Raw genomic sequence first — 18,456 nt, 5'->3', positions numbered from 1 at the left:
GGAAAGAAGAGGAGAGGATGCTGGCATACAGGGGGTGTTGTGTATGTATGTGGAGGGCAGTAATTAAAGCACTAAATAGTGAAAAAATGAGCAACTTTTTGATTTTGCTATATGCTGGTTTTGTGAACAATACTCTTATTGAGGGGTCTGTCAATTTCCTCCAAACTGATATTGACTGGCCTGCAGGCAAAATCAAGGACCTCACTTCTGGCCTCCCTATATTTGCTAACTCAGAGCAATGCTTTTGGAGGTTGTAGATGACACAACGCATATTAAAGACTCAGATGGCCGTTGGGCAAGACAGATACTGAGTAAACAGTTGGTAGTCACTCAAGGAAAAAACTTACAGTAAAACCTTTTGGAAAGAATGAATCTTGTGAACATCTGGAAGGTGCTTAATACCTGTGTTGGATATTAACCTAGAGAGAAACAAAATGAGAGTTAGTGAAAATGAATGGCTCTAACAGTTGTTAGAGCAAGAACTTTCCAGAATGAAAATATCAATTTTGAACCATCAGAAAAAACCTACGAGAAAAGCCCATATATACCTGAATTATGCTCATGTTTTCTATTTTAAGGTTCATTCCAGGGTCTTAAAATCTGTTGATTCCTTAGAGAAAAGAAACTTACACTTCAGTCACAAGAGGATTAGGATGCCACAGTATACATTAAAACAAAGTAAAGATTGATAAGTTAATCTGACCCTAAAGCAACTTCCAACTAGTAACAACATTTCTTAAATTTTCCCTTATTTCATCCTACTTGTTGGAAAACTCTCTTCTCCACTCCAAGTGATTCTCTTGGGATTACAGCATGAGATTCCATGCCCTATGACCCTAGGGTATGCATGTGACCTAAGTTGGGTCAATCAGACTCTCTCCTGGGAAGTGGTTAGAGGTTGGTTAGAGCTTCTGCTGTCATTACCCTTAAGAGATGGTATTAAATTTCTATGGCTGAAAATTTCAGACCTACCCTGGATCCTTCCCAAGGTCTGGCTGTATTGGCCTGGCTTCCCCAGAAAGCAGAACCTGAGAAGGCTAGCTATGGGTAATATAGTTGATAGCATGTTTTCAGAGCATTCAGGACAGGGAGTGAAACTGGGAAAGAGGTGAAGCTAAGCAATACTACCACTACTGGTGATTAGTTCCTAATCCCAAGGACTTGATTTAGGATATTTAAAAAATGGACCTCAGAACTGTTGATCTGAGTGAGGGAGAGTAGTGAGGGAAGGATGTGTCCATAGAACTCCTATTTCCTCTTGGTGAAAGGTGACACTATGGTGTTAATTCCTCACTTATGGCTTGCACATTTGTAAGCACCCAGTGAGTTCCTGATGGGCATCTCTCACAGTGGTGCCCGAGAAGCCCCAGAGTAGGAAGTGAGAGGTCTACGAGGATAGGCTGGGTGTCATCCAGTTGCACTTGAATGAAGTTGGATGAAATTTGGGTGGAACTGGCTGCCACAACAATGGCGAGGGTTTTTAGAGGCACACACAAATTATTGGACACATTATTCTTTGTCATTTCCCTCACTCCTGTGAGTTACCTGAAATCCTACTACCTCTCTACTCCCGTTTCCCTTTTCTGTATGTGACTTACTTAAGCTGAAGGTGGTGATAGTTGCATGCAACCTAAAGAACCCTCATTGATATATTCATCATTGTGAAGGGCCATATGTCCTTTTGAGGTTATGACTCAAGAAGATTTGTTGCCTTGTTCTCTGCTTCTGTATTTAGAGAGGAAGTGAATGCAGTCTGTGGGTTCTCAGTGATGGTTCTCAGATTTGTTTTTTCTTTTTTCCTCTCTTGATTCCCTAATGTCCACATAGAAGCTGTCTTGGGCAATTCTTCTTTTAATTACTTCAAAAGACCTTGAGTTGGTCTCCCTTTGCTTTTTATCCAGGAAAAGAGGTTCTTTTCTGAAGGATTTTTTGTGTTGTTAATGTGCTTAAAATTATATACAGAAAATAAACTCTTTTCAGCGTAGAGGTCTATGAGGGTAAGACAAATACATATAGCTCTATAACCATGAGCTCAATACAGACATAGAATAGTGCCACCACTTTCTAAATTCCCTTGTGTTTTCCCTTTGTAGTTCATCTCTTCATCTACTTCATTTCCCTGGCAACCACCGATCAGTTTTCTGTTTCTATAATTTTGCCTTTTCCAAAATGTTACTTCAATGGAATCATCTATGATGTCCCCTACTACAGCCCAAAGATGCTGTCCACACCACACAGCCACTGCCAGGGCAGTGGGGAGGGGTGGTGTCAGTGATTCAGGACTGTCTTTTCTATCTTCAGTGCCTCTTTCAGTAATAGAAACTTAAAACCAGGTACTGTGAGTGCTCACCTGATTTTTAGTTCTCATGAAGGTTTTTTTTTTTCTATGTAGAGAGCTGTTAATTTTGTGTCTTTGCATGGGGGACAATTGGTGGAGCTTTCTATTCACCCACTTGCTCTGTCTCTATCAGTGGAATCATCTAGAATGTAACTTTTGGGTCTGGCTTCTTTCACTTAGCCTAACTCCCTATTTCTCTTTCTTCTTTCACAGCAAAGCTTCTAGAAAGAGTTGTCTGCACATGCTGTCTTCATTTTCTCATAACCGATTGATCTTCAACCTGCTCCAATCTATTTTCATCGTAACTCGTAATTGAAACTGTGATTGTCATACCAAAGTCTACAAATTCACTAACTACCAAATGTAACATTTTATTAGCCTCTCTGGATCATTTAGTATTTTTTTTCCAGACTCTTTTCTATTGGTTTCTGTCATTTTGCACTCTTTTGTTTCTGCTCCTTCTCCTATTACTCCTTTTTAGCATTCTTTGTTTTTTTTGTTTTTTTTTTTTTGAGACAGAGTCTTGCTCTGTCACCCAGGCTGGAGTGCAGTGGCGGGATCTCAGCTCACTGCAAGCTCCGCCTCCCGGGTTTACGCCATTCTCCTGCCTCAGCCTCCCGAGTAGCTGGGACTATAGGCGCCCACCACCTCGCCTGGCTAGTTTTTTTTTTTTTTTTTTTTTTTTTTTTTTTTTGTATTTTTTAGTAGAGACGGGGTTTCACTGTGTTAGCCAGGATGGTCTCGATCTCCCGACCTTGTGATCCGCCCGTCTCGGCCTCCCAAAGTGCTGGGATTACAGGCTTGAGCCACCGCACCCGGCCAGCATTCTTTGTTGATTCCTTTTCCTCTGTTTGTAGTCTGGGCCTTTTGTTTATCTTCTCTATAGTCTCACTACTTGCTACCTGTGATTTTAAGTAGTATCAATAGTGTAACTCCTAGATTCATACTTGCTCTCTGACCTCGCTAGTCTATTGCTAATTAAAGCTTACTTTGCATATCCTCCTGAATGTCTCATTGACATAGCCAACTAAACTTGTTCCCCCCATTATCATCTCCACCAAATGGCTTCTTCACAATTATTCTCCATAGATAGAATTGCCATCCATCAATTTTAATCTGACAGTTAAAGTTGGCTTGGCTGCTTCTTTCTCACGTTCCGATATCCAGCCCATCTCAAAGTCCTCTTAGATTCCATTTCCAAAATATGTCTTGGCTCTATGCAATTTTGTCCATCTCCACTGACACCATTCCCAAAAGACCCTCTGAATGTCTGCAATATTATCCTCCTCTTCTTTTCCAATGCATTCTCCATACAGGACTCTGGGCATTCTTTTCAAAAATGTGAATCAGATTGTTTTACTCCTTTGCTGTTAAGGCTTTAGTTCTTTCCCATAAAACTTAGAGTAAAATTTATACTCCTACTGCCTACTCTTGCACCTTTATATTATGCTATTTCCCCAGTGTGTGTTAGCCCCTGTGGCTTCCTCTCAGTTCCTCAACTATATTAAGTTCTTTCCTTTCTCCAGATATTTGCATGTACTTTCTCTAGAAGGCTAACCATCCATTCTTCACCTGGCCAACTTCAACTCACCCTTCAGAGTTTAGTTACACATGTCATTTCTTCAGAGAGGAGCACCATATATTCTAATCTAAATTAGGGCCCCTGATTTATTCTCAGTATAACTGCATCTGTTTTAGCACTCCTCAAAACTGAGCCATATATTATTTTGTATTATTTATCCAATGTCTGCCTCTTCAACCAGATTGTGAATCATATGACGGCAAGATTCATGGTTTTCCTGAAAACCCAATGTTGGCACAGTAGTTGACGCATATAATGTGCTCAATGTTTGCCAAGCTCTTTATGCCAGGTAGTATGCTATGTGTTGTCAAGAGATGAACTCACAAGGAATTATTCACTGCCTGTGTTTATTACAGCTTACTCATTCAACGTTATATGGGTAGCAACGTCCCCATCTCTCTTAGTGAATGAATAAGTTTTATATAATTGAAAGAATGAAGAATTCATGATTGCTCAATAATAAAGTTACAAGTGCATCATTTAACATCAATTGCGTGAGCTTCCATAGCCACTGTACTTATGGAATATCTATAGATATCTGTAGATGCACATTGAGATCTTTGGTCTTTATAGGAAAGAAAACACACTGCAAAAAATGACTAAAATTATTCCAGTAGTGCTGAGTTTAAGGCACTTAAAAAGATCTAGTGACCATCTAGTGAGATGGATTATTGGTGATGATTCTGTAGCTGAGACTCTCTATAACCCCAAGATAATACAGGAAATGGAGTTCGGATGAACACTTAGTTTTCAATTCATTTTTCTCCTCTGATCAATAAATTCATGTCTGATGGAGGCTGGAAGTGGGTAATCAGCTAGGAACTGTATGTCTCAATGGGTTTGCTTTTGTCAAGTGACTATTTGCTGCAAAATTATTTTGATTCACTCAACCGTGGTTTATCTTCAAAAAACAGTTAAAGGCCTGAGGGTAAAATGTCAGTGAATTTAAGTTCTGCAAATGGGTCTTTTAAAGAAAGGTAACTGACTCAGAGTTTTCCCTCTCTACAGTCAGTTTTACATTCTAAGCTGGTGTTAGCGTCTTTCATGTCTGATTGTCCTTAATCTTTAGATTGTAATAATGAAAGTGAGCTTCTCTCCCATCAGGATAAACTTAGTGGGGTCCTGTAATTGCTGGGAACCATTCTCACCTATTGTGCCATAGGATAATATGCTTGCCTTTCATAAACAGGTGATCCTGAGACTCTGAGGCTCATTGTCCTAAACATCATTAATGCTTTTATTAAGCTTCAGCAGTGTTGATGGGCTCTTATTTTTTCTTGAGTTAACAGGGTCTGTGTTTGCTTGTGTTGCAGTGGTCTATGTGCCATCCTTCCAATAAAATCTCTATTTTATCCAAGGAGGAAGCCAGAGACAATGTGCTGGTTTCAGGGAGTTTGTGAGTGAGTTAAGACTAGCACAGGTGAAACACTCAGAATGGTCTAGTGGCAAACTGTCTGCTGCTGATTGTGAATGCCTTATGAGTTCAGAGAAGGGGCTGGAGGAACAATATGGGCTGGAGTACCCAAGAACTGCTTATAGGAAGAGGAAAAAAGTCAGATGTCTTGGAAAGTACAGAGCCTTTTGGCCTAAACTAAGAGTAGCAACTGTGCATATCCAGACCACACAAGGTGGATGAAAGGACAGGAAGCAGAGAAAAATAAAATTAAAAGGCAGGGAGGAGGCAGGATTCCAGAAAATTTAAAGCTAGATAAAAAAGCATGGTAAATAAGCCATGGGCTTGATGGGCAAGCATTAGAGGCCACTTTATGGGGTTGCAAGGGGAAGCAAGAAGACTTGAGGGTTCCCTGAGCAGAGGTGGCCCATGTTTTCACCAGCCCATTACCTCAGGACTTCATAGCAGTAATCAGACCAAACTGATGGTGGTTGAGAACCAACAGTGGAGATGAATACTTAAACTACTGGAGTAAGAAAAGTAAGCCAGGAAAAAGGACAAGACATCCTGTCTTATCACATATGTCAACCAAGAATACATGTTTTTTTTTAAACCTCTGTTCCATACCAAATCTATCATGGCATGGAATGATCAATTCTGAGACTGTGTGAAACAGCTCTTTCTTAGTCTAGGACTTAAGTTCAGCCACAGAGTTCATGCTATGGCTTGAGTGGATCATTGGGATGCTTTAGGCAAATTTGATTAAGGGAGAGGATGCTGCCAGTTGCATGTCCAGTTTATCCTTTTTGCCAAAGCACATTTCCTAGTAACCAAGGCTGAGGGTTTGAAGTTGAACTCTTTTCTCTACCTACTAATTGGTTTCCTATGATACAGGATTTGTTTGCTTTTAAGCCATTTGATTCTTTTATTCTTTTACATTTTTAATTACATTTTTAAAGTCTCTTTCATAGAGTTGAAGTTGACTCCTTCCTCCTGACCATTCTGAGAGAAGTTAGGGCAATGATGGATAAGACTAGAAAGAGTGGGCTGAGCTTAATTATATACAGTTGATTCTCATTATCCACAGCAGTATGTTCTAAAAGTCACCTCAAACACGGAATTAGTGAATCACTGGCCCCATGGGAAATTCAGGGTTCGATTCCTATGAGCCTTTGGTGGCAAAATTTTTGTCATGGCTTGATCAATATACAACCTGGTTTTATGTGTGTTTCTATTTAAAGTCACCTTATTTAATATTTGTTGATTCATTAACACAACTCATGTTCTGGAGTATATAACTTGTGTCTGAAGGAAGCTTATCTAACATATATATTTTTGGCACATCACAGCCTTCTTGAATTTAGGAACCCTAGACAGCACTTCAGCACTACACATGGAGGCCATTTTAAACAATGACATCACCAACAAAAAGCACAAACATGGGGATAAAAGGCCCTAGATAGACCATGCAAAGGACACTTGCTTTTCAGCATGACAACCAAAACAAGGCGGCAGGATGCAGAGTCGTTCAACCTCAGTTGGGAACCTATGGCAAGACACTGAAATTTTTGTCTTTCTGCACAAGCACCTGTCCAAGAATAATGCAAAAGTGTTTCAAGTATTGATTTTGGGTTGCAAATACATTTTAGCAGTAGATTAATTAGCAAATACAGAATCTGCAAATAATGAGGATCAACTGTATGTGAAGAGTCCCTACTTTACGAGGCTTGCTAATACTGATATTTCTATTAATTACAGATCCTTCTTAACTGAGAATTTGTATGTCTATATACAACATAATAAAAGATGCTAACATATGCTTTCTGAATCATTAAATAAACATTGGGCTAGGTATAGCATCACAGAATCGTGGAGTTACATGGCAGAGCATGTAAGAAGGTGTATGGAAAAGGTCTTCAATGTAAGGTTTAGAGACCCTGGGTTCCAGTGGTCTCCCTAGCTACTGGATAATACCAAACAGTTCACTTATCTTTTCAGAGTCTCAATTTCTCTCTGTAAAATGATTTTGTTTAAGAAATTATGTGAGATAGTAGGAGAGCCTGGTTTCGTGCCTTTTCAATCTCATGGTTTCAAAACTAGAACTATTTAATTCTCATATTTAACTGGAACTCTTTGTCTCAGTCTCCATGGAAACCAAACTCTGTAGTAATCAGGGGAAATTTAAGGAGCTTAAGGGTAACATTTCCTAGAGGTCAGTCCTATCGGCTTGGCTGCAGATTCTGTTCAGACCTAGCATCCTAGATTTGCAATCAGCCTCTGTTTTTGAGCAGGGCATGTAGCATAGCTTCAAAGGTTATAGCTCTGGTGCCAGATGGTCTGGTTTCAAGTTCTCCTGGCCTTATCATTTTTTAAGAGGTGTAGCCTTAGGGGTTCATTGAAGTCCCCAGGGCTCAGATCTCTTATATTTTACACAGGGAAATAAGATTTATCTTGTAGGAAAACTTAGCCCCACATCCAGGAACTGTTACTGCTATGGTCATGCTCCAGCCTTATATTCCAATTGCCATATCTGAGACTCTGATTTCCTCCATCCACTAGGACCTGGGTCGTGTCTTATATCTCCCTAGTTCTCTTGGGTGCCGAAATGCTGTTTCCTTACCTGAGTCCCTGGGGGACCTGCATGACACTTGAGTGGGCTGGTCTGTTACCTTCTACCTGAGACTCCTTGAGCTCTGCTGAAAACATTGGAAGCCACAGTGGACTTTCCCAGATTCCTCCTGCCCTTGTTCTCTAATTGCCTTCTGCTTCCTTCTGATAAACCTACCTGGATCAACCTTTTTACCTGTCTCGCTCTGTTTAGCCTCTGGCTCCTGGCTTTTCTGATCAGGATCATACTATCACTTAGAGGTTTGTTGAAGTTAAGGAAAATTACTACCCAGAGTTGATAAATTAAAGATGACTTACACAATTTTTTTTTTTTTAAAAGACAAGTGATCTAAATTTGTGGAGTTTTTCTACGACAAATGGCTGTCAGAAATAACGGTACAAAGCAGATATTTTCTAATTAGACACACATGATTTGTCTTGTTAAGTGAAAGGTGATATATGAATGAGGAGGAAGGCAATAGGATTCGAAAAAAAAATCTGTGCTATGGATAAAGCATTGGGAAAAATGTATGGAAATTGTTAGTTTGTTGCTGAAAGTGATGTATGCCATTATGTATGAGAACTCTCATAGTATATATTTTAAACATAAGGAAATGCAATTTTCTAACCAGTTTGTTTTTCATGGAGTTTTGAATGCTTTCATTAAAATATAAAAAATTCAACATTTTCCAGGTAGTTTCCAGGTACTAGTAAAATTCAGTTAGTGTATTTTTTCCCTAATGTCAGCCAGAACATCTGACTGACGTTAAGGAAAAAATATACTAGCTGAATTTTACAAAAGTATTTGCATAAAAGGGGTATAAACACTAAGTTTGATGACTCAGCAAGTATATGTACGGAGCTGTCCTTCCATTGGATCTACCTATTTTAGTGAAGTTTTGTTCTCAGCTTTGACAGCCGTTAAAATCTAATATTACAATGACCTCTAAAACTAAGGATTAAAAAAAAATGAAGCACATCCCATGAAATTTCTTTCTCTAAAATATTGTTATTATATTTAGTGAGAGCACAACAGGCTTTTGTGCTATGTGAAATGGTATATAAGAGAAGATGAAAATGTCAAAGCATATTATTCATCTTGATTTCATTCTTTAAAATATTTTTGTGTATGGTAATGCACACAAGACTGCAGTCATATGTGTATCTACTTTATCAATAAACTTATTTGGGGACATATGCTTTGTTTGTGTGTTTGTCCGCTGATGGGGTGAGGAGTCAAGATCATACTGTCTAGTGTATAGGATACCTTGCTTGGGAAGAGAAGCCTGTGATTCTAAAGAGCTGCCAGGTGGAAATGGGTGGAAATGGTAATAGATATGTGCTGTTCTGTTCTGGAAAGTAGATACAGGATTCATAATAATAATGGTCAACATTTATTGAACACTTCCTATGTACCAGGTACCGCACCAAGCACTTACTATTGATTATTTAATGTATTCCTCTCCATTACCTTAGGAGACAGGTACCATTACCATCCTCATATTAGAGTTGAGGATGCTCAGCTGACAGAAGTCCAGTAGCTTTCTCAAAGCCACATAAGGAGAAGCAGAGCTAGAGGCTGAATTTAGATCTTTCTTAATGTAATGTGTGGGTACTTATTGTTGTCTTACCTTAAAGACAGATTCTAATTCATTATGAGAGTTGCCCAAGAAGAAATTGATTGTACCGATAAGCATGTGGTTCCCTATCTATGCAACCATAGAGTTACTATGTCCAAGTAACTGTATTGAAGGGTTTAGGAGGGCCTTGGACTCCGTAACCTCTAAGATGCCTTCCAACTTAGAAACTGAGCATTTCTCTAGAAATGATATTTCCAGAAGTACAAACACTTTGTTTTTGGATGAAATGCTACAATGGTCAAATACGTTTGGGGAATTCTGGGTTAATAAGTTAATAACGTTAATTAAGCAGCTTCTTTCCTGCAGGATTCTCAGACTTCACCATGATATTATTTATGATAAATTTCCAAGAGAAGGAAATAGTATGCTTGCTTTCCCCAAACATACTGACTTTGGACTCCCACTTCATTATATAGTATATCCTGAGTTTGGTGTTTCCTAGTTCAACCTTGGAAGCTCTGCTAAAAGCTAAAGCATTCATGCCAACTTCTTTTACTGTAGACTAATTCTTCCAAAAGGCTATTCTATTAGGACATGATTGGTAAACTCTCTCTTAGGACGTGTTCCATCAGTCAGCACACTCCATTCTTCTACCATGATGTACATCAGAAAGTTCACAGTACACAAAGTCAGAACTGTATTGGTGAAAGGGCAGACTATGTCCAGTGAACTTTGGTTTACTCTCCACCAGCAAGTTTGTACATTTTAGGACGGACCTCTTAGATTATAACTAGGGGAGGTAAAGCAAGGGACTCTGTATAACTACGCTAGGGTTGTAAATGATATCAGTCACAGGGTCAGTTTCTTACCCCTAGTCCAACAATTCACTTCTACATATAACCAGATTACGGTAACAAGAATCATGGCAAACTAAGTCAAAAGGGAACTAAACCTAGGAGAAATCTTTGAGAAGATAGGCCTGACTTGAATGTAAAAAAATAAATAAATGAAAGTTTGTGATGGGCTACCGTGTAGCTGTCACTATTGATGTTGTTTGTGCTTTTAACTTGGAGCAAGCTATAGGATACCTCCATGGCTAAGGCAGAGCTCAGTGTAGCCAATGTCGTAGTTGGAGTTTTCCCTGAGACACAACGGTAGAAGAAATGTCACATTCCAGGTTTCTGGAAACCAGTTACACAATTCTTAACCTCTCATGCACATTGGGCAGTGTGGAGAGTTAAATTCGGGAGAGACTTTGTGAGAAGGGTTTCTGGAGAAAGCTATAGATTTTTCCTTTCATATTCCTGTACCATGGAAAGGGTGGGGGCTGCTTGCTTCTTCACTTAGGTTGAAAGAGGAACTTTAAAAAGATCATGTGGAAAGTTTCATAGCTGCTCGCTCCAGCTTGGGGAACACAGTGACCAGTGTCTGAATTTGGACTGAGCGAGAGGCTGGCTAAAGTGGCAATAGACCAGAACGCTGCTAACTGAAAAAGAGCCACACTCCTAGAGGTCACAAATCTGACCCAGAGTTTTCTCCTAAGAAAAAAAGACTTGAAAATAAACTTGCCTTATTATTTGTGTAGCACGTACCTGACAAAGGTATTTCATATGATCTCATTTGACTTTACAGTAGGCTTCTAAGGTGAGCATACTTATGATTGCCATTTTACTGATAAGAGAGGCAAGGCTCAGAGAGAGTAACTGACCTGCTCAAAATCTCTAGATCTGAGCCAGAAATAATAATGGTTAATACTAACCTATTTCATTGCTACAAGCTAGACACCCATTGTAAATGCCTTACCTGTATGAAAGTCATTTAATCCTGCCCATAACCCTATGAAGAAGGTACTATTATAAGCTCTATTTTATGGATAAGAAAACTGAGGCTTGGAGAGGTCAAATTATTATAGCTTGTCTGGTAGAAAGTAGAACAGATGGAACCTGAACCCAGGCACTCTGACTCCCCTGCCTCTTAGTGATGTTGCTTCCAACATACTGCATTGGCTGTATAAGAACTTTTAAAACCTAAAGATATCTCTGGGTGAGATTCACAGCTAACAGAGTTGCCAAGCAGCAACCTTTTGAGACCTTCTTGATTGCTGATGTTAGAATAACTTTAATCAAAGTACCAATTTGTGGCAAGCAATTACTTTTAAATTACATAAGGGAGTTGCAAAAGAGTTAATATTTTAAACAGTTTGCACACCCTTCCCACAACTCATTTCTAATATTAATTATTTAGAAAGCTATTTCTTAGGTACACTTGAACTTAGCCCAAGAAGATGATCACAAATTCCAAGTGGCAAACATATTAATAAGGTGTCAATATTGTGCTCTGAGCACTGGGCACACTGACGTTGGCTTCATCCACATTCTATATGTCTCTAGCTGTGCTGTGTCGGAATGCAGGATTAACTGGGTTGGAATCTGACATTCCTGCTTTCAGTTCCCAATTCTATCAACTCTGTAATCTCTGAGTTTCAAAGACCTCGTCTGTAGATTGGGAAAAATGCATCCCTCACTGTTTTAGAAGATTGGAAGGTAACTTGTGTAAACAGAATGCTTAGTTCAGAGTCTGCCATCTAGTAGATGCTCAGTAAGCTCAGTGTCCCTAGGCCTTCTTCCTCAGTATAATTTCTTCTTTATTATTAATATACTTTAAGTTCTAGGGTACATGTGCACAATGTGCAGGTTTGTTACATGTGTATACATGTGCCATGTTGCTGTGCTGCACCCATTAACCCCAGTATAATTTCTTAATCCCATTTTGTAAATTCAGGGAATTCAGTCACCATTTCTGAACCTTAAGCTTCTTATCTGTAAAATGGAGCCACCAGTAAAAATTTCACAGGTCTTTTGTAAGACTAGTTAATTAATACAAAGTAAAAGTGCTTTCTGCATTATGATGTGTTACTCATGCCCATATCATCCAGCAATGCCTTAATACAACTAGCAGTGCTTGCATTTGTTCATTGCTTTTAAGTTTCAACATGTTCCCACACCCAGTTTCATCTTGCCCCTTCCTTCCTCTTTTCTCTTTACAATAACCTTTTGTTAAGAAATGAGGCAGTTTTTTTTTTGTCCATTTTCCTTGAGGCCCAGTGTATTAGTCCATTCTCATGCTGCTATGAAGAAATACCTGAGATTGGGTAACTTATAAAAGAGAGAGGTTTAATTGACTCAGTTCCTCAGGGCTGAGGAGGCCTCAGGAAACTTACAGTCATGGAGAAAGGGGGAGCAAACACGCTGTCTTCACATGGTGGCAGCAAGAAGAAGTGCCAAGCAAAGGGGAAAAGCCCATTACAATACCATCAGATCTTGTGAGAACTTGCTCACTATCATAAGAACAGCATGGGGGGTAGCAGCCCCCATGATTCAACCACCTCTCATGAGGTCCCTCCCCAACATGTGGGGATTACAATTTGGATTACAAATCAAGATGATATTTGGGTGGGGACACAGAGCCAGACCATATCACCCCAGGAGGCCCTGTTACTTGCTTACAAGTTCTCACAGGCAGGGCCAGGGCTGGAACCTGGGTCTTTGGCTGTCCTGTAAAGAAAAGATGTCTGATGAAAAGCCACCCTGATGTCTGGCTGAATGAATCTGTGTCTATGCGGCTCCCGTGGTTTGGTGATTGTCCAGAGAGACCATGATGGATGATCATTGTGAGGGAGGTTGCCTAGTTGCTTCCCTTGCAAGTCCTTCAAGCATGCCAGGCTCTCTCTTCTTAGCACTGCTATCTTTGAATTCCAAATGGGTGAGGGAAAAGCTCATTGCCTCTTGAACTAGATGTTATTTGTGGATTGTTTGCTGTGGGTGAGCTCGTGATTAAACCACAGCAGAACATTTTTGTGATGTCTGTTGAAGATGGAAATATTCTTCTGTGGAGCATTTGTCACTTCAGTGTTCACACTCTGTGACACCCCAAGATATTTCTCTAAAAACAGCAGCTGCTCCCCTCTCTCTACCCAAACAAAAAGGTTTCATCCACTCCGGCCCACATTCTCATGAAGGGTCACTGTGTGCAGACCCTGTATTCTGTGGGGGCCTAGAGATTAAATTGGGCACAGCCCTTGCTCTGGATTGGATGTCAGTGGAATCTAGTGGGGAAATCTCCACCTACTTCATGGTTTCCCGGTCCTGATCTGGCTGACTTGTGAGTCCTGGATGCATTCCTCCTGCAGATTTGCCCTTGGGGAAGACAACGTCCTTCCCAGAAGGATAAATCAACAGTGTGGGGGCAGCTGGGACAATTCAGCTAAAATGTTCCTGTACCAGGATCTTATAGCCTAAGAACATGTTATGAAAGATAAAGTAGAAGAGATGAACAAATAGGTGGAAGCAAGGAAAAAATGGGTCTCTCTCAGCGAGTATTTCAGAGTGGGGTGAGAACCAGGTGCAAGCATCTGGATCACAGCCAGGTTTCTATAAAAGAAAAAAATGAGTAATCCTGCCTCCCTGCACTGGGGATATAGTGATGGAGAAAACGTGGTCCTCCACCCCCACCCCCTGGAGTAGTGCAGAATCTGGTTGAGTTAACTTGAGTGACACTATCCTTTCTCTCTATGTCCTGAATACCCTTGCTGCCCTGGCCTGCCTCCTGTGGCCCATCCCCATGGAGATGGGTAGCTTTGAATGTGTGGCCTGTCCCAGGGATAATTGCAAATCTAAAAGGGTCTGTAAGGACAGATACCTTTTAAACCTCCCAATGTGAGGCTTTAGTAGTAGAATAAGAAGCAGCAGTTTATTTTCCATGGGGGGTGGGGTATTTGCCTAATGTCTCTTCAGTTTCCACTGTCCAAGCTGTCATTCTGCTTGTGCCCCAGGCAGGCCCTGCCAAGGATTTCTCCTTCCCAGGCCAGCTCTAATGACTGCTGGGTGCTTTCTGCCTCTTAAACATCATTTCCACATCCAGTGCCTCTCAGGCTCTGCTGAGGTGGTGGTTCTCATTTGTCAGGGACTGGGGTGGCAGGGATACATCTATGACTGTCCTTTAGCTCTAGGAGGTGCACTTTAGCTGTACTTAATTTATGAGTAATTTACAGCTGATTTAAGCTTCTCACTGCTTCTGCATGATCTCAACATTTGAATCCTGGGGAAGAGGAGTTGGGAAGTGAAGTGGTCTGCAAGATGCCAAATGTTCTTATCTTGCAGAATTACTTCCTCTTTCCATACAGGGCTCCTCATGTGTGGCTTGAATATGATGAACTCAGGACAGGTAGTGACACTGGGAGCCCCAGATTCATGAAGATCACAGTTCAGAAACTAAGTACTTGAGGGCTAGAGTAGATCTTAGAGGATTTTCCATTTTCCTCATTTGACTAGGCTCTTGAAGCATATTTTGTTATTTTCAGTTTGCAGATGAAGAAACTGAGACCCAAAGAGATTAGTATATCACTGGCTGATGGGGGATGTCTGATGAGGATGATACAGCAACAAGAAAAAAATTAGAGCTGAGCTTTACTAGGCTAATCTGAGACTTGCTTCTCACCTAATCCTCTCTAGACTTGTCCTTATATCTGATTTCTGGTGATGAAAAAGACAGGTCTTATTTCAAAATTAATGAGGTAAGGATACAACTACCTTGTAAGAAGGCATATCCTATGAAAATAAAAGTGCATCGAATCTGCAAATGGGTAGAGTAGATGGTCACCTATGTGCTATTTGAGTGGGTCCTGTAGAAAGTTTCTTCCCTCTTGGAAGTCCCCCTGCCATGGAGTCCATCACTACCAACTCTTGGATTTAGCATTACCTTTTTCAGGTTCCTCTTTCAAAAACGCAAATTCTTCTTGAAAGCAGAATATCAGAATCTGAATATGTTGATATAAATTGATGGATCAAGTGATCTCTTTGCTGATGGAAAGAACTTGGGCTTCTTTCAGGAGAATGCATACTGAACAGGTTAGAGGAGAACAGAGAGGAAGGGTAAGCAGCATGAAAATTGTCACTACCTTTACAGTCAAGAGATGGTCCTTGCCTCCTGGAGATGACATCTCATCTTGAACATCAGTGTTCTGGAAGGAAAACCTGGCCACATTTTCCTAGAGTTGACAACAGTAGGCAAAGTTGGCTCTGCCAGACAGATTACTGATAAAAGAAGCAATTGTAAATCTCGATTGTGCCCAAACATCCTTGTAGTCATGGCAACATCCTTAGATACTTGCAACACTGCCAGCCGGGGAGATGGCTAATAATTTCTTCACTATAATCACAGTCCTGTATAAGAAGACTGGATTCTCGATGAGTGATATCTGCAGGATGACTCTGTGTAGGAAGTGCTTAGGAGGAGGTACTGGGGGAAGAGAGGCTTTTAGGGGTTACTGAAAGTGAGTGGGCAAAAAAAAAAACAACCAAAAAACAAAAACAAATGCTGCAACCACTTAGATGCATGTCTGACCCAGACGTAAAACATATTCCAGTGATTCTGTTTTAGAAGTGTGTCCCCATCGAACCATGCCTTTCTATCCCTCTAGGTGCCACCATTACTATATCCCTGGATTATGGCAACTGCTCTGTGATGGTTAATATTGAGTGTCAACTTGAATGGATTGAAGGATGCAAAGTATTGATCTTGGGTGTGTTTGTAAAAGTGTTGCCAAAGGAGATTAACATTTGAGTCAGGGGGCTGAGAAAGGCAGACCCACCCTTAATCTGGGTGGGTACCATCTGATCAGCTGCTAGCATGGACAGAATATAAAGCAGGCAGAAAAACGTGAAAAGGTTAGACTGGCTTAGCCTCCCAGGCTGTATCTTTCTCCCATCCTGGATACTTCCTGCCCTCAAACATTAGACTCCAAGTTCTTCAGCTTTGGGACTCAGACTGGCTTCCTTTCTCCTCAGCTTGCAGATGGCCTATTGAAGGACCTTGTGATTGTGTGAGTTAATACTACTTAATAAACTCCCCTTTATGTATACATCTAACCTATTAGTTCTGTCCCTCTAGAAAACCCTGACTAATACATGCATCTTAACAGGTCTCCCTATAGTATAGTCTGTACCCTGCTACTGGTCAACTTACAGTCCAAATCATTCTCATTATGTCACTCTGCTGCTCAAGAATGTGTTATAACTTATTTTTTCCTACTGCGTTAGGCCTAAACTTCTCTGCCTTAATTTTTCTCCCAATCTTACCCAACCCAATCCATCCAAATCTAGTCATACTCATTCCCAGTACACACCTTCTTTTTAGTTGGGACTCAGTTTCTTTCCATCCTTTATAATCTCCATGGTTCTTTCATTCTATGCATTTACAGTACTCACTTCTTTCTTTCACAGGAAATTTATTCTTCTTTTATGTCTTTCCAAATCATATTTATCACTGAAGTTCCTGCTATGTTACCTCCGAGAAGCCCACAACAAGCTTTCCCTGACTAGTCTGGCCTAAGGTACAGGGTCAGTCTTGCCACCCAGGATCAGTGCCACACAGCTCTACAGAGGTATTGCTATTTCCAGGGGTTAACATATCTTTTCTCCCCAAAGGACTGAGCTCCTTGAAGTGAGAGCTGTCCATTGATATCTCCTATATCTCACACAAGCCACCCCTTTCATCCTTTCTCAACCACCCTTTCTAAAGCATGACTGTCTAATTTTCCTGCTTTATTTTTCTTCATAGCACCATCACCACCTGACATTATCCAACATTGTTTGACAGTACAAATGAAGCCTCTGCCCTTATAGAGCTTACATTTTAGTTGGAGAGACTAATACCTACAACAAAGCCTGGGGTGTAGTATGACCTCAGTAATTGATTGTTGAATGATTGGCTGAGTGAATGAGTTCTTACTTATTGGCCAATTCACTTCAAAAAGGATGGAGGAGAAATGGGGAGCCACCAGGCCTTTCCACCATGCACATGGCTACCATAACTTCTAAAAATGAGTCCGAGTATGGCTCTTTTTTCACCATCATAAAGAAGTAAACATAGCTAAGCACCAAAAGTAGAAAAATGATTCATTCTGTAGGGACATTGCGTCCTCCTGTCAGAAGAACCCTAATACCAAGGACTATAGACAAGTCAGCTTACATCTCCTATAAAATGTCTGTGTGTCTCACCTACCCTGTGGATTGTTCAGGTTCAAATGCAGCAAAGGATGATAAGTGTTAAATTATAAATAAACATAAAAATGGGAGGCATTATTCAACCAGCTGTTTGTGTAAAAAAATTGGAATTATTTTGAATGGGGATGGCAAGGGAGTTTGTGGACCACTAGTGTGGAAAATAAAATAAACATAAAAGGCAGGGTTAAGAACTTTGAGAATTCTGCAGGATAATATAGTTTTGCTTGTTGGAAGGACCTTTTTGGATATGTCAGGGGTTCTGTAAGAAGGCTCCTTTTGTCTTTTGAGACACATGAATGATGCATTTCCATGATAGAATGCTGAGTGGTAGATGTTGTCCTAAAGAAGCAGTTAAAGAGGCCTTCAAAGTCTTAGAAATAATGGAAAGGAAAAGAGACATCATCACTACCATCACCACCATCATGATCATCATCAAATCAGAAACATTTATTGTGACTGCATGATACACCAGAAGCTTTACAATCAGTATCTCATTTAATCCTACACCAGTCTTAAAAGGTAGGAATTACCATAATTTTATTTTTTCCTTTTTTTTTAAGCAGAGGAGAGAGCTGAGGTACAAAGAGATGAACTCTCTTGCATGGGCACCCTTAACTAGTAAATGGCAGGGTCAGGAATTTAATAAGAATGGATAACACTTGTGAATTTTCTGAATGTCAATCATTTGTCTAAACATTTGTTGTAACTCAATGAACACAACTCAGTGATGCAGGCAATGTTAAGATGACTACTTTTCAGAAAGGAAAGTTAAGCCAATTATACAAGCTTATGCAGCTAATAAGGGAAGGAGCTGAGACCTGTGCCCACACAGGTGGCACTGGATTCTATGTGCTTCCTTGCTACTCTGAGCTGCCTCTTGACTCCCTGCCCTC

The 18,456-nt window shown here is 40.3% G+C and overlaps 1 protein-coding gene across 2 annotated transcripts in view; it reads right to left on the bottom strand.

The window, feature by feature from the left end:
• The window catches only part of FSHR (follicle stimulating hormone receptor), a 187,467-nt gene that overhangs the window by 28,001 nt on the left and 141,010 nt on the right, over positions 1–18,456 (bottom strand). For both annotated transcript variants that reach the window (XM_017885691.1, XM_017885692.1), the window contains exon 5: positions 348–419. In XM_017885691.1, coding sequence (XP_017741180.1) covers positions 348–419 — 72 coding nt within the window. The remainder of the gene's footprint in view (positions 1–347; positions 420–18,456) is intronic.

This window comes from Rhinopithecus bieti, unplaced genomic scaffold (assembly GCF_001698545.2).
Source record: "Rhinopithecus bieti isolate Rb0 unplaced genomic scaffold, ASM169854v2 scaffold_14700, whole genome shotgun sequence".
In the NCBI taxonomy this organism is placed as follows: domain Eukaryota; kingdom Metazoa; phylum Chordata; class Mammalia; order Primates; family Cercopithecidae; genus Rhinopithecus; species Rhinopithecus bieti.
Note: the sequence above shows the minus strand (reverse complement) of the source record. Positions and strands in the feature narration are given on the sequence as shown.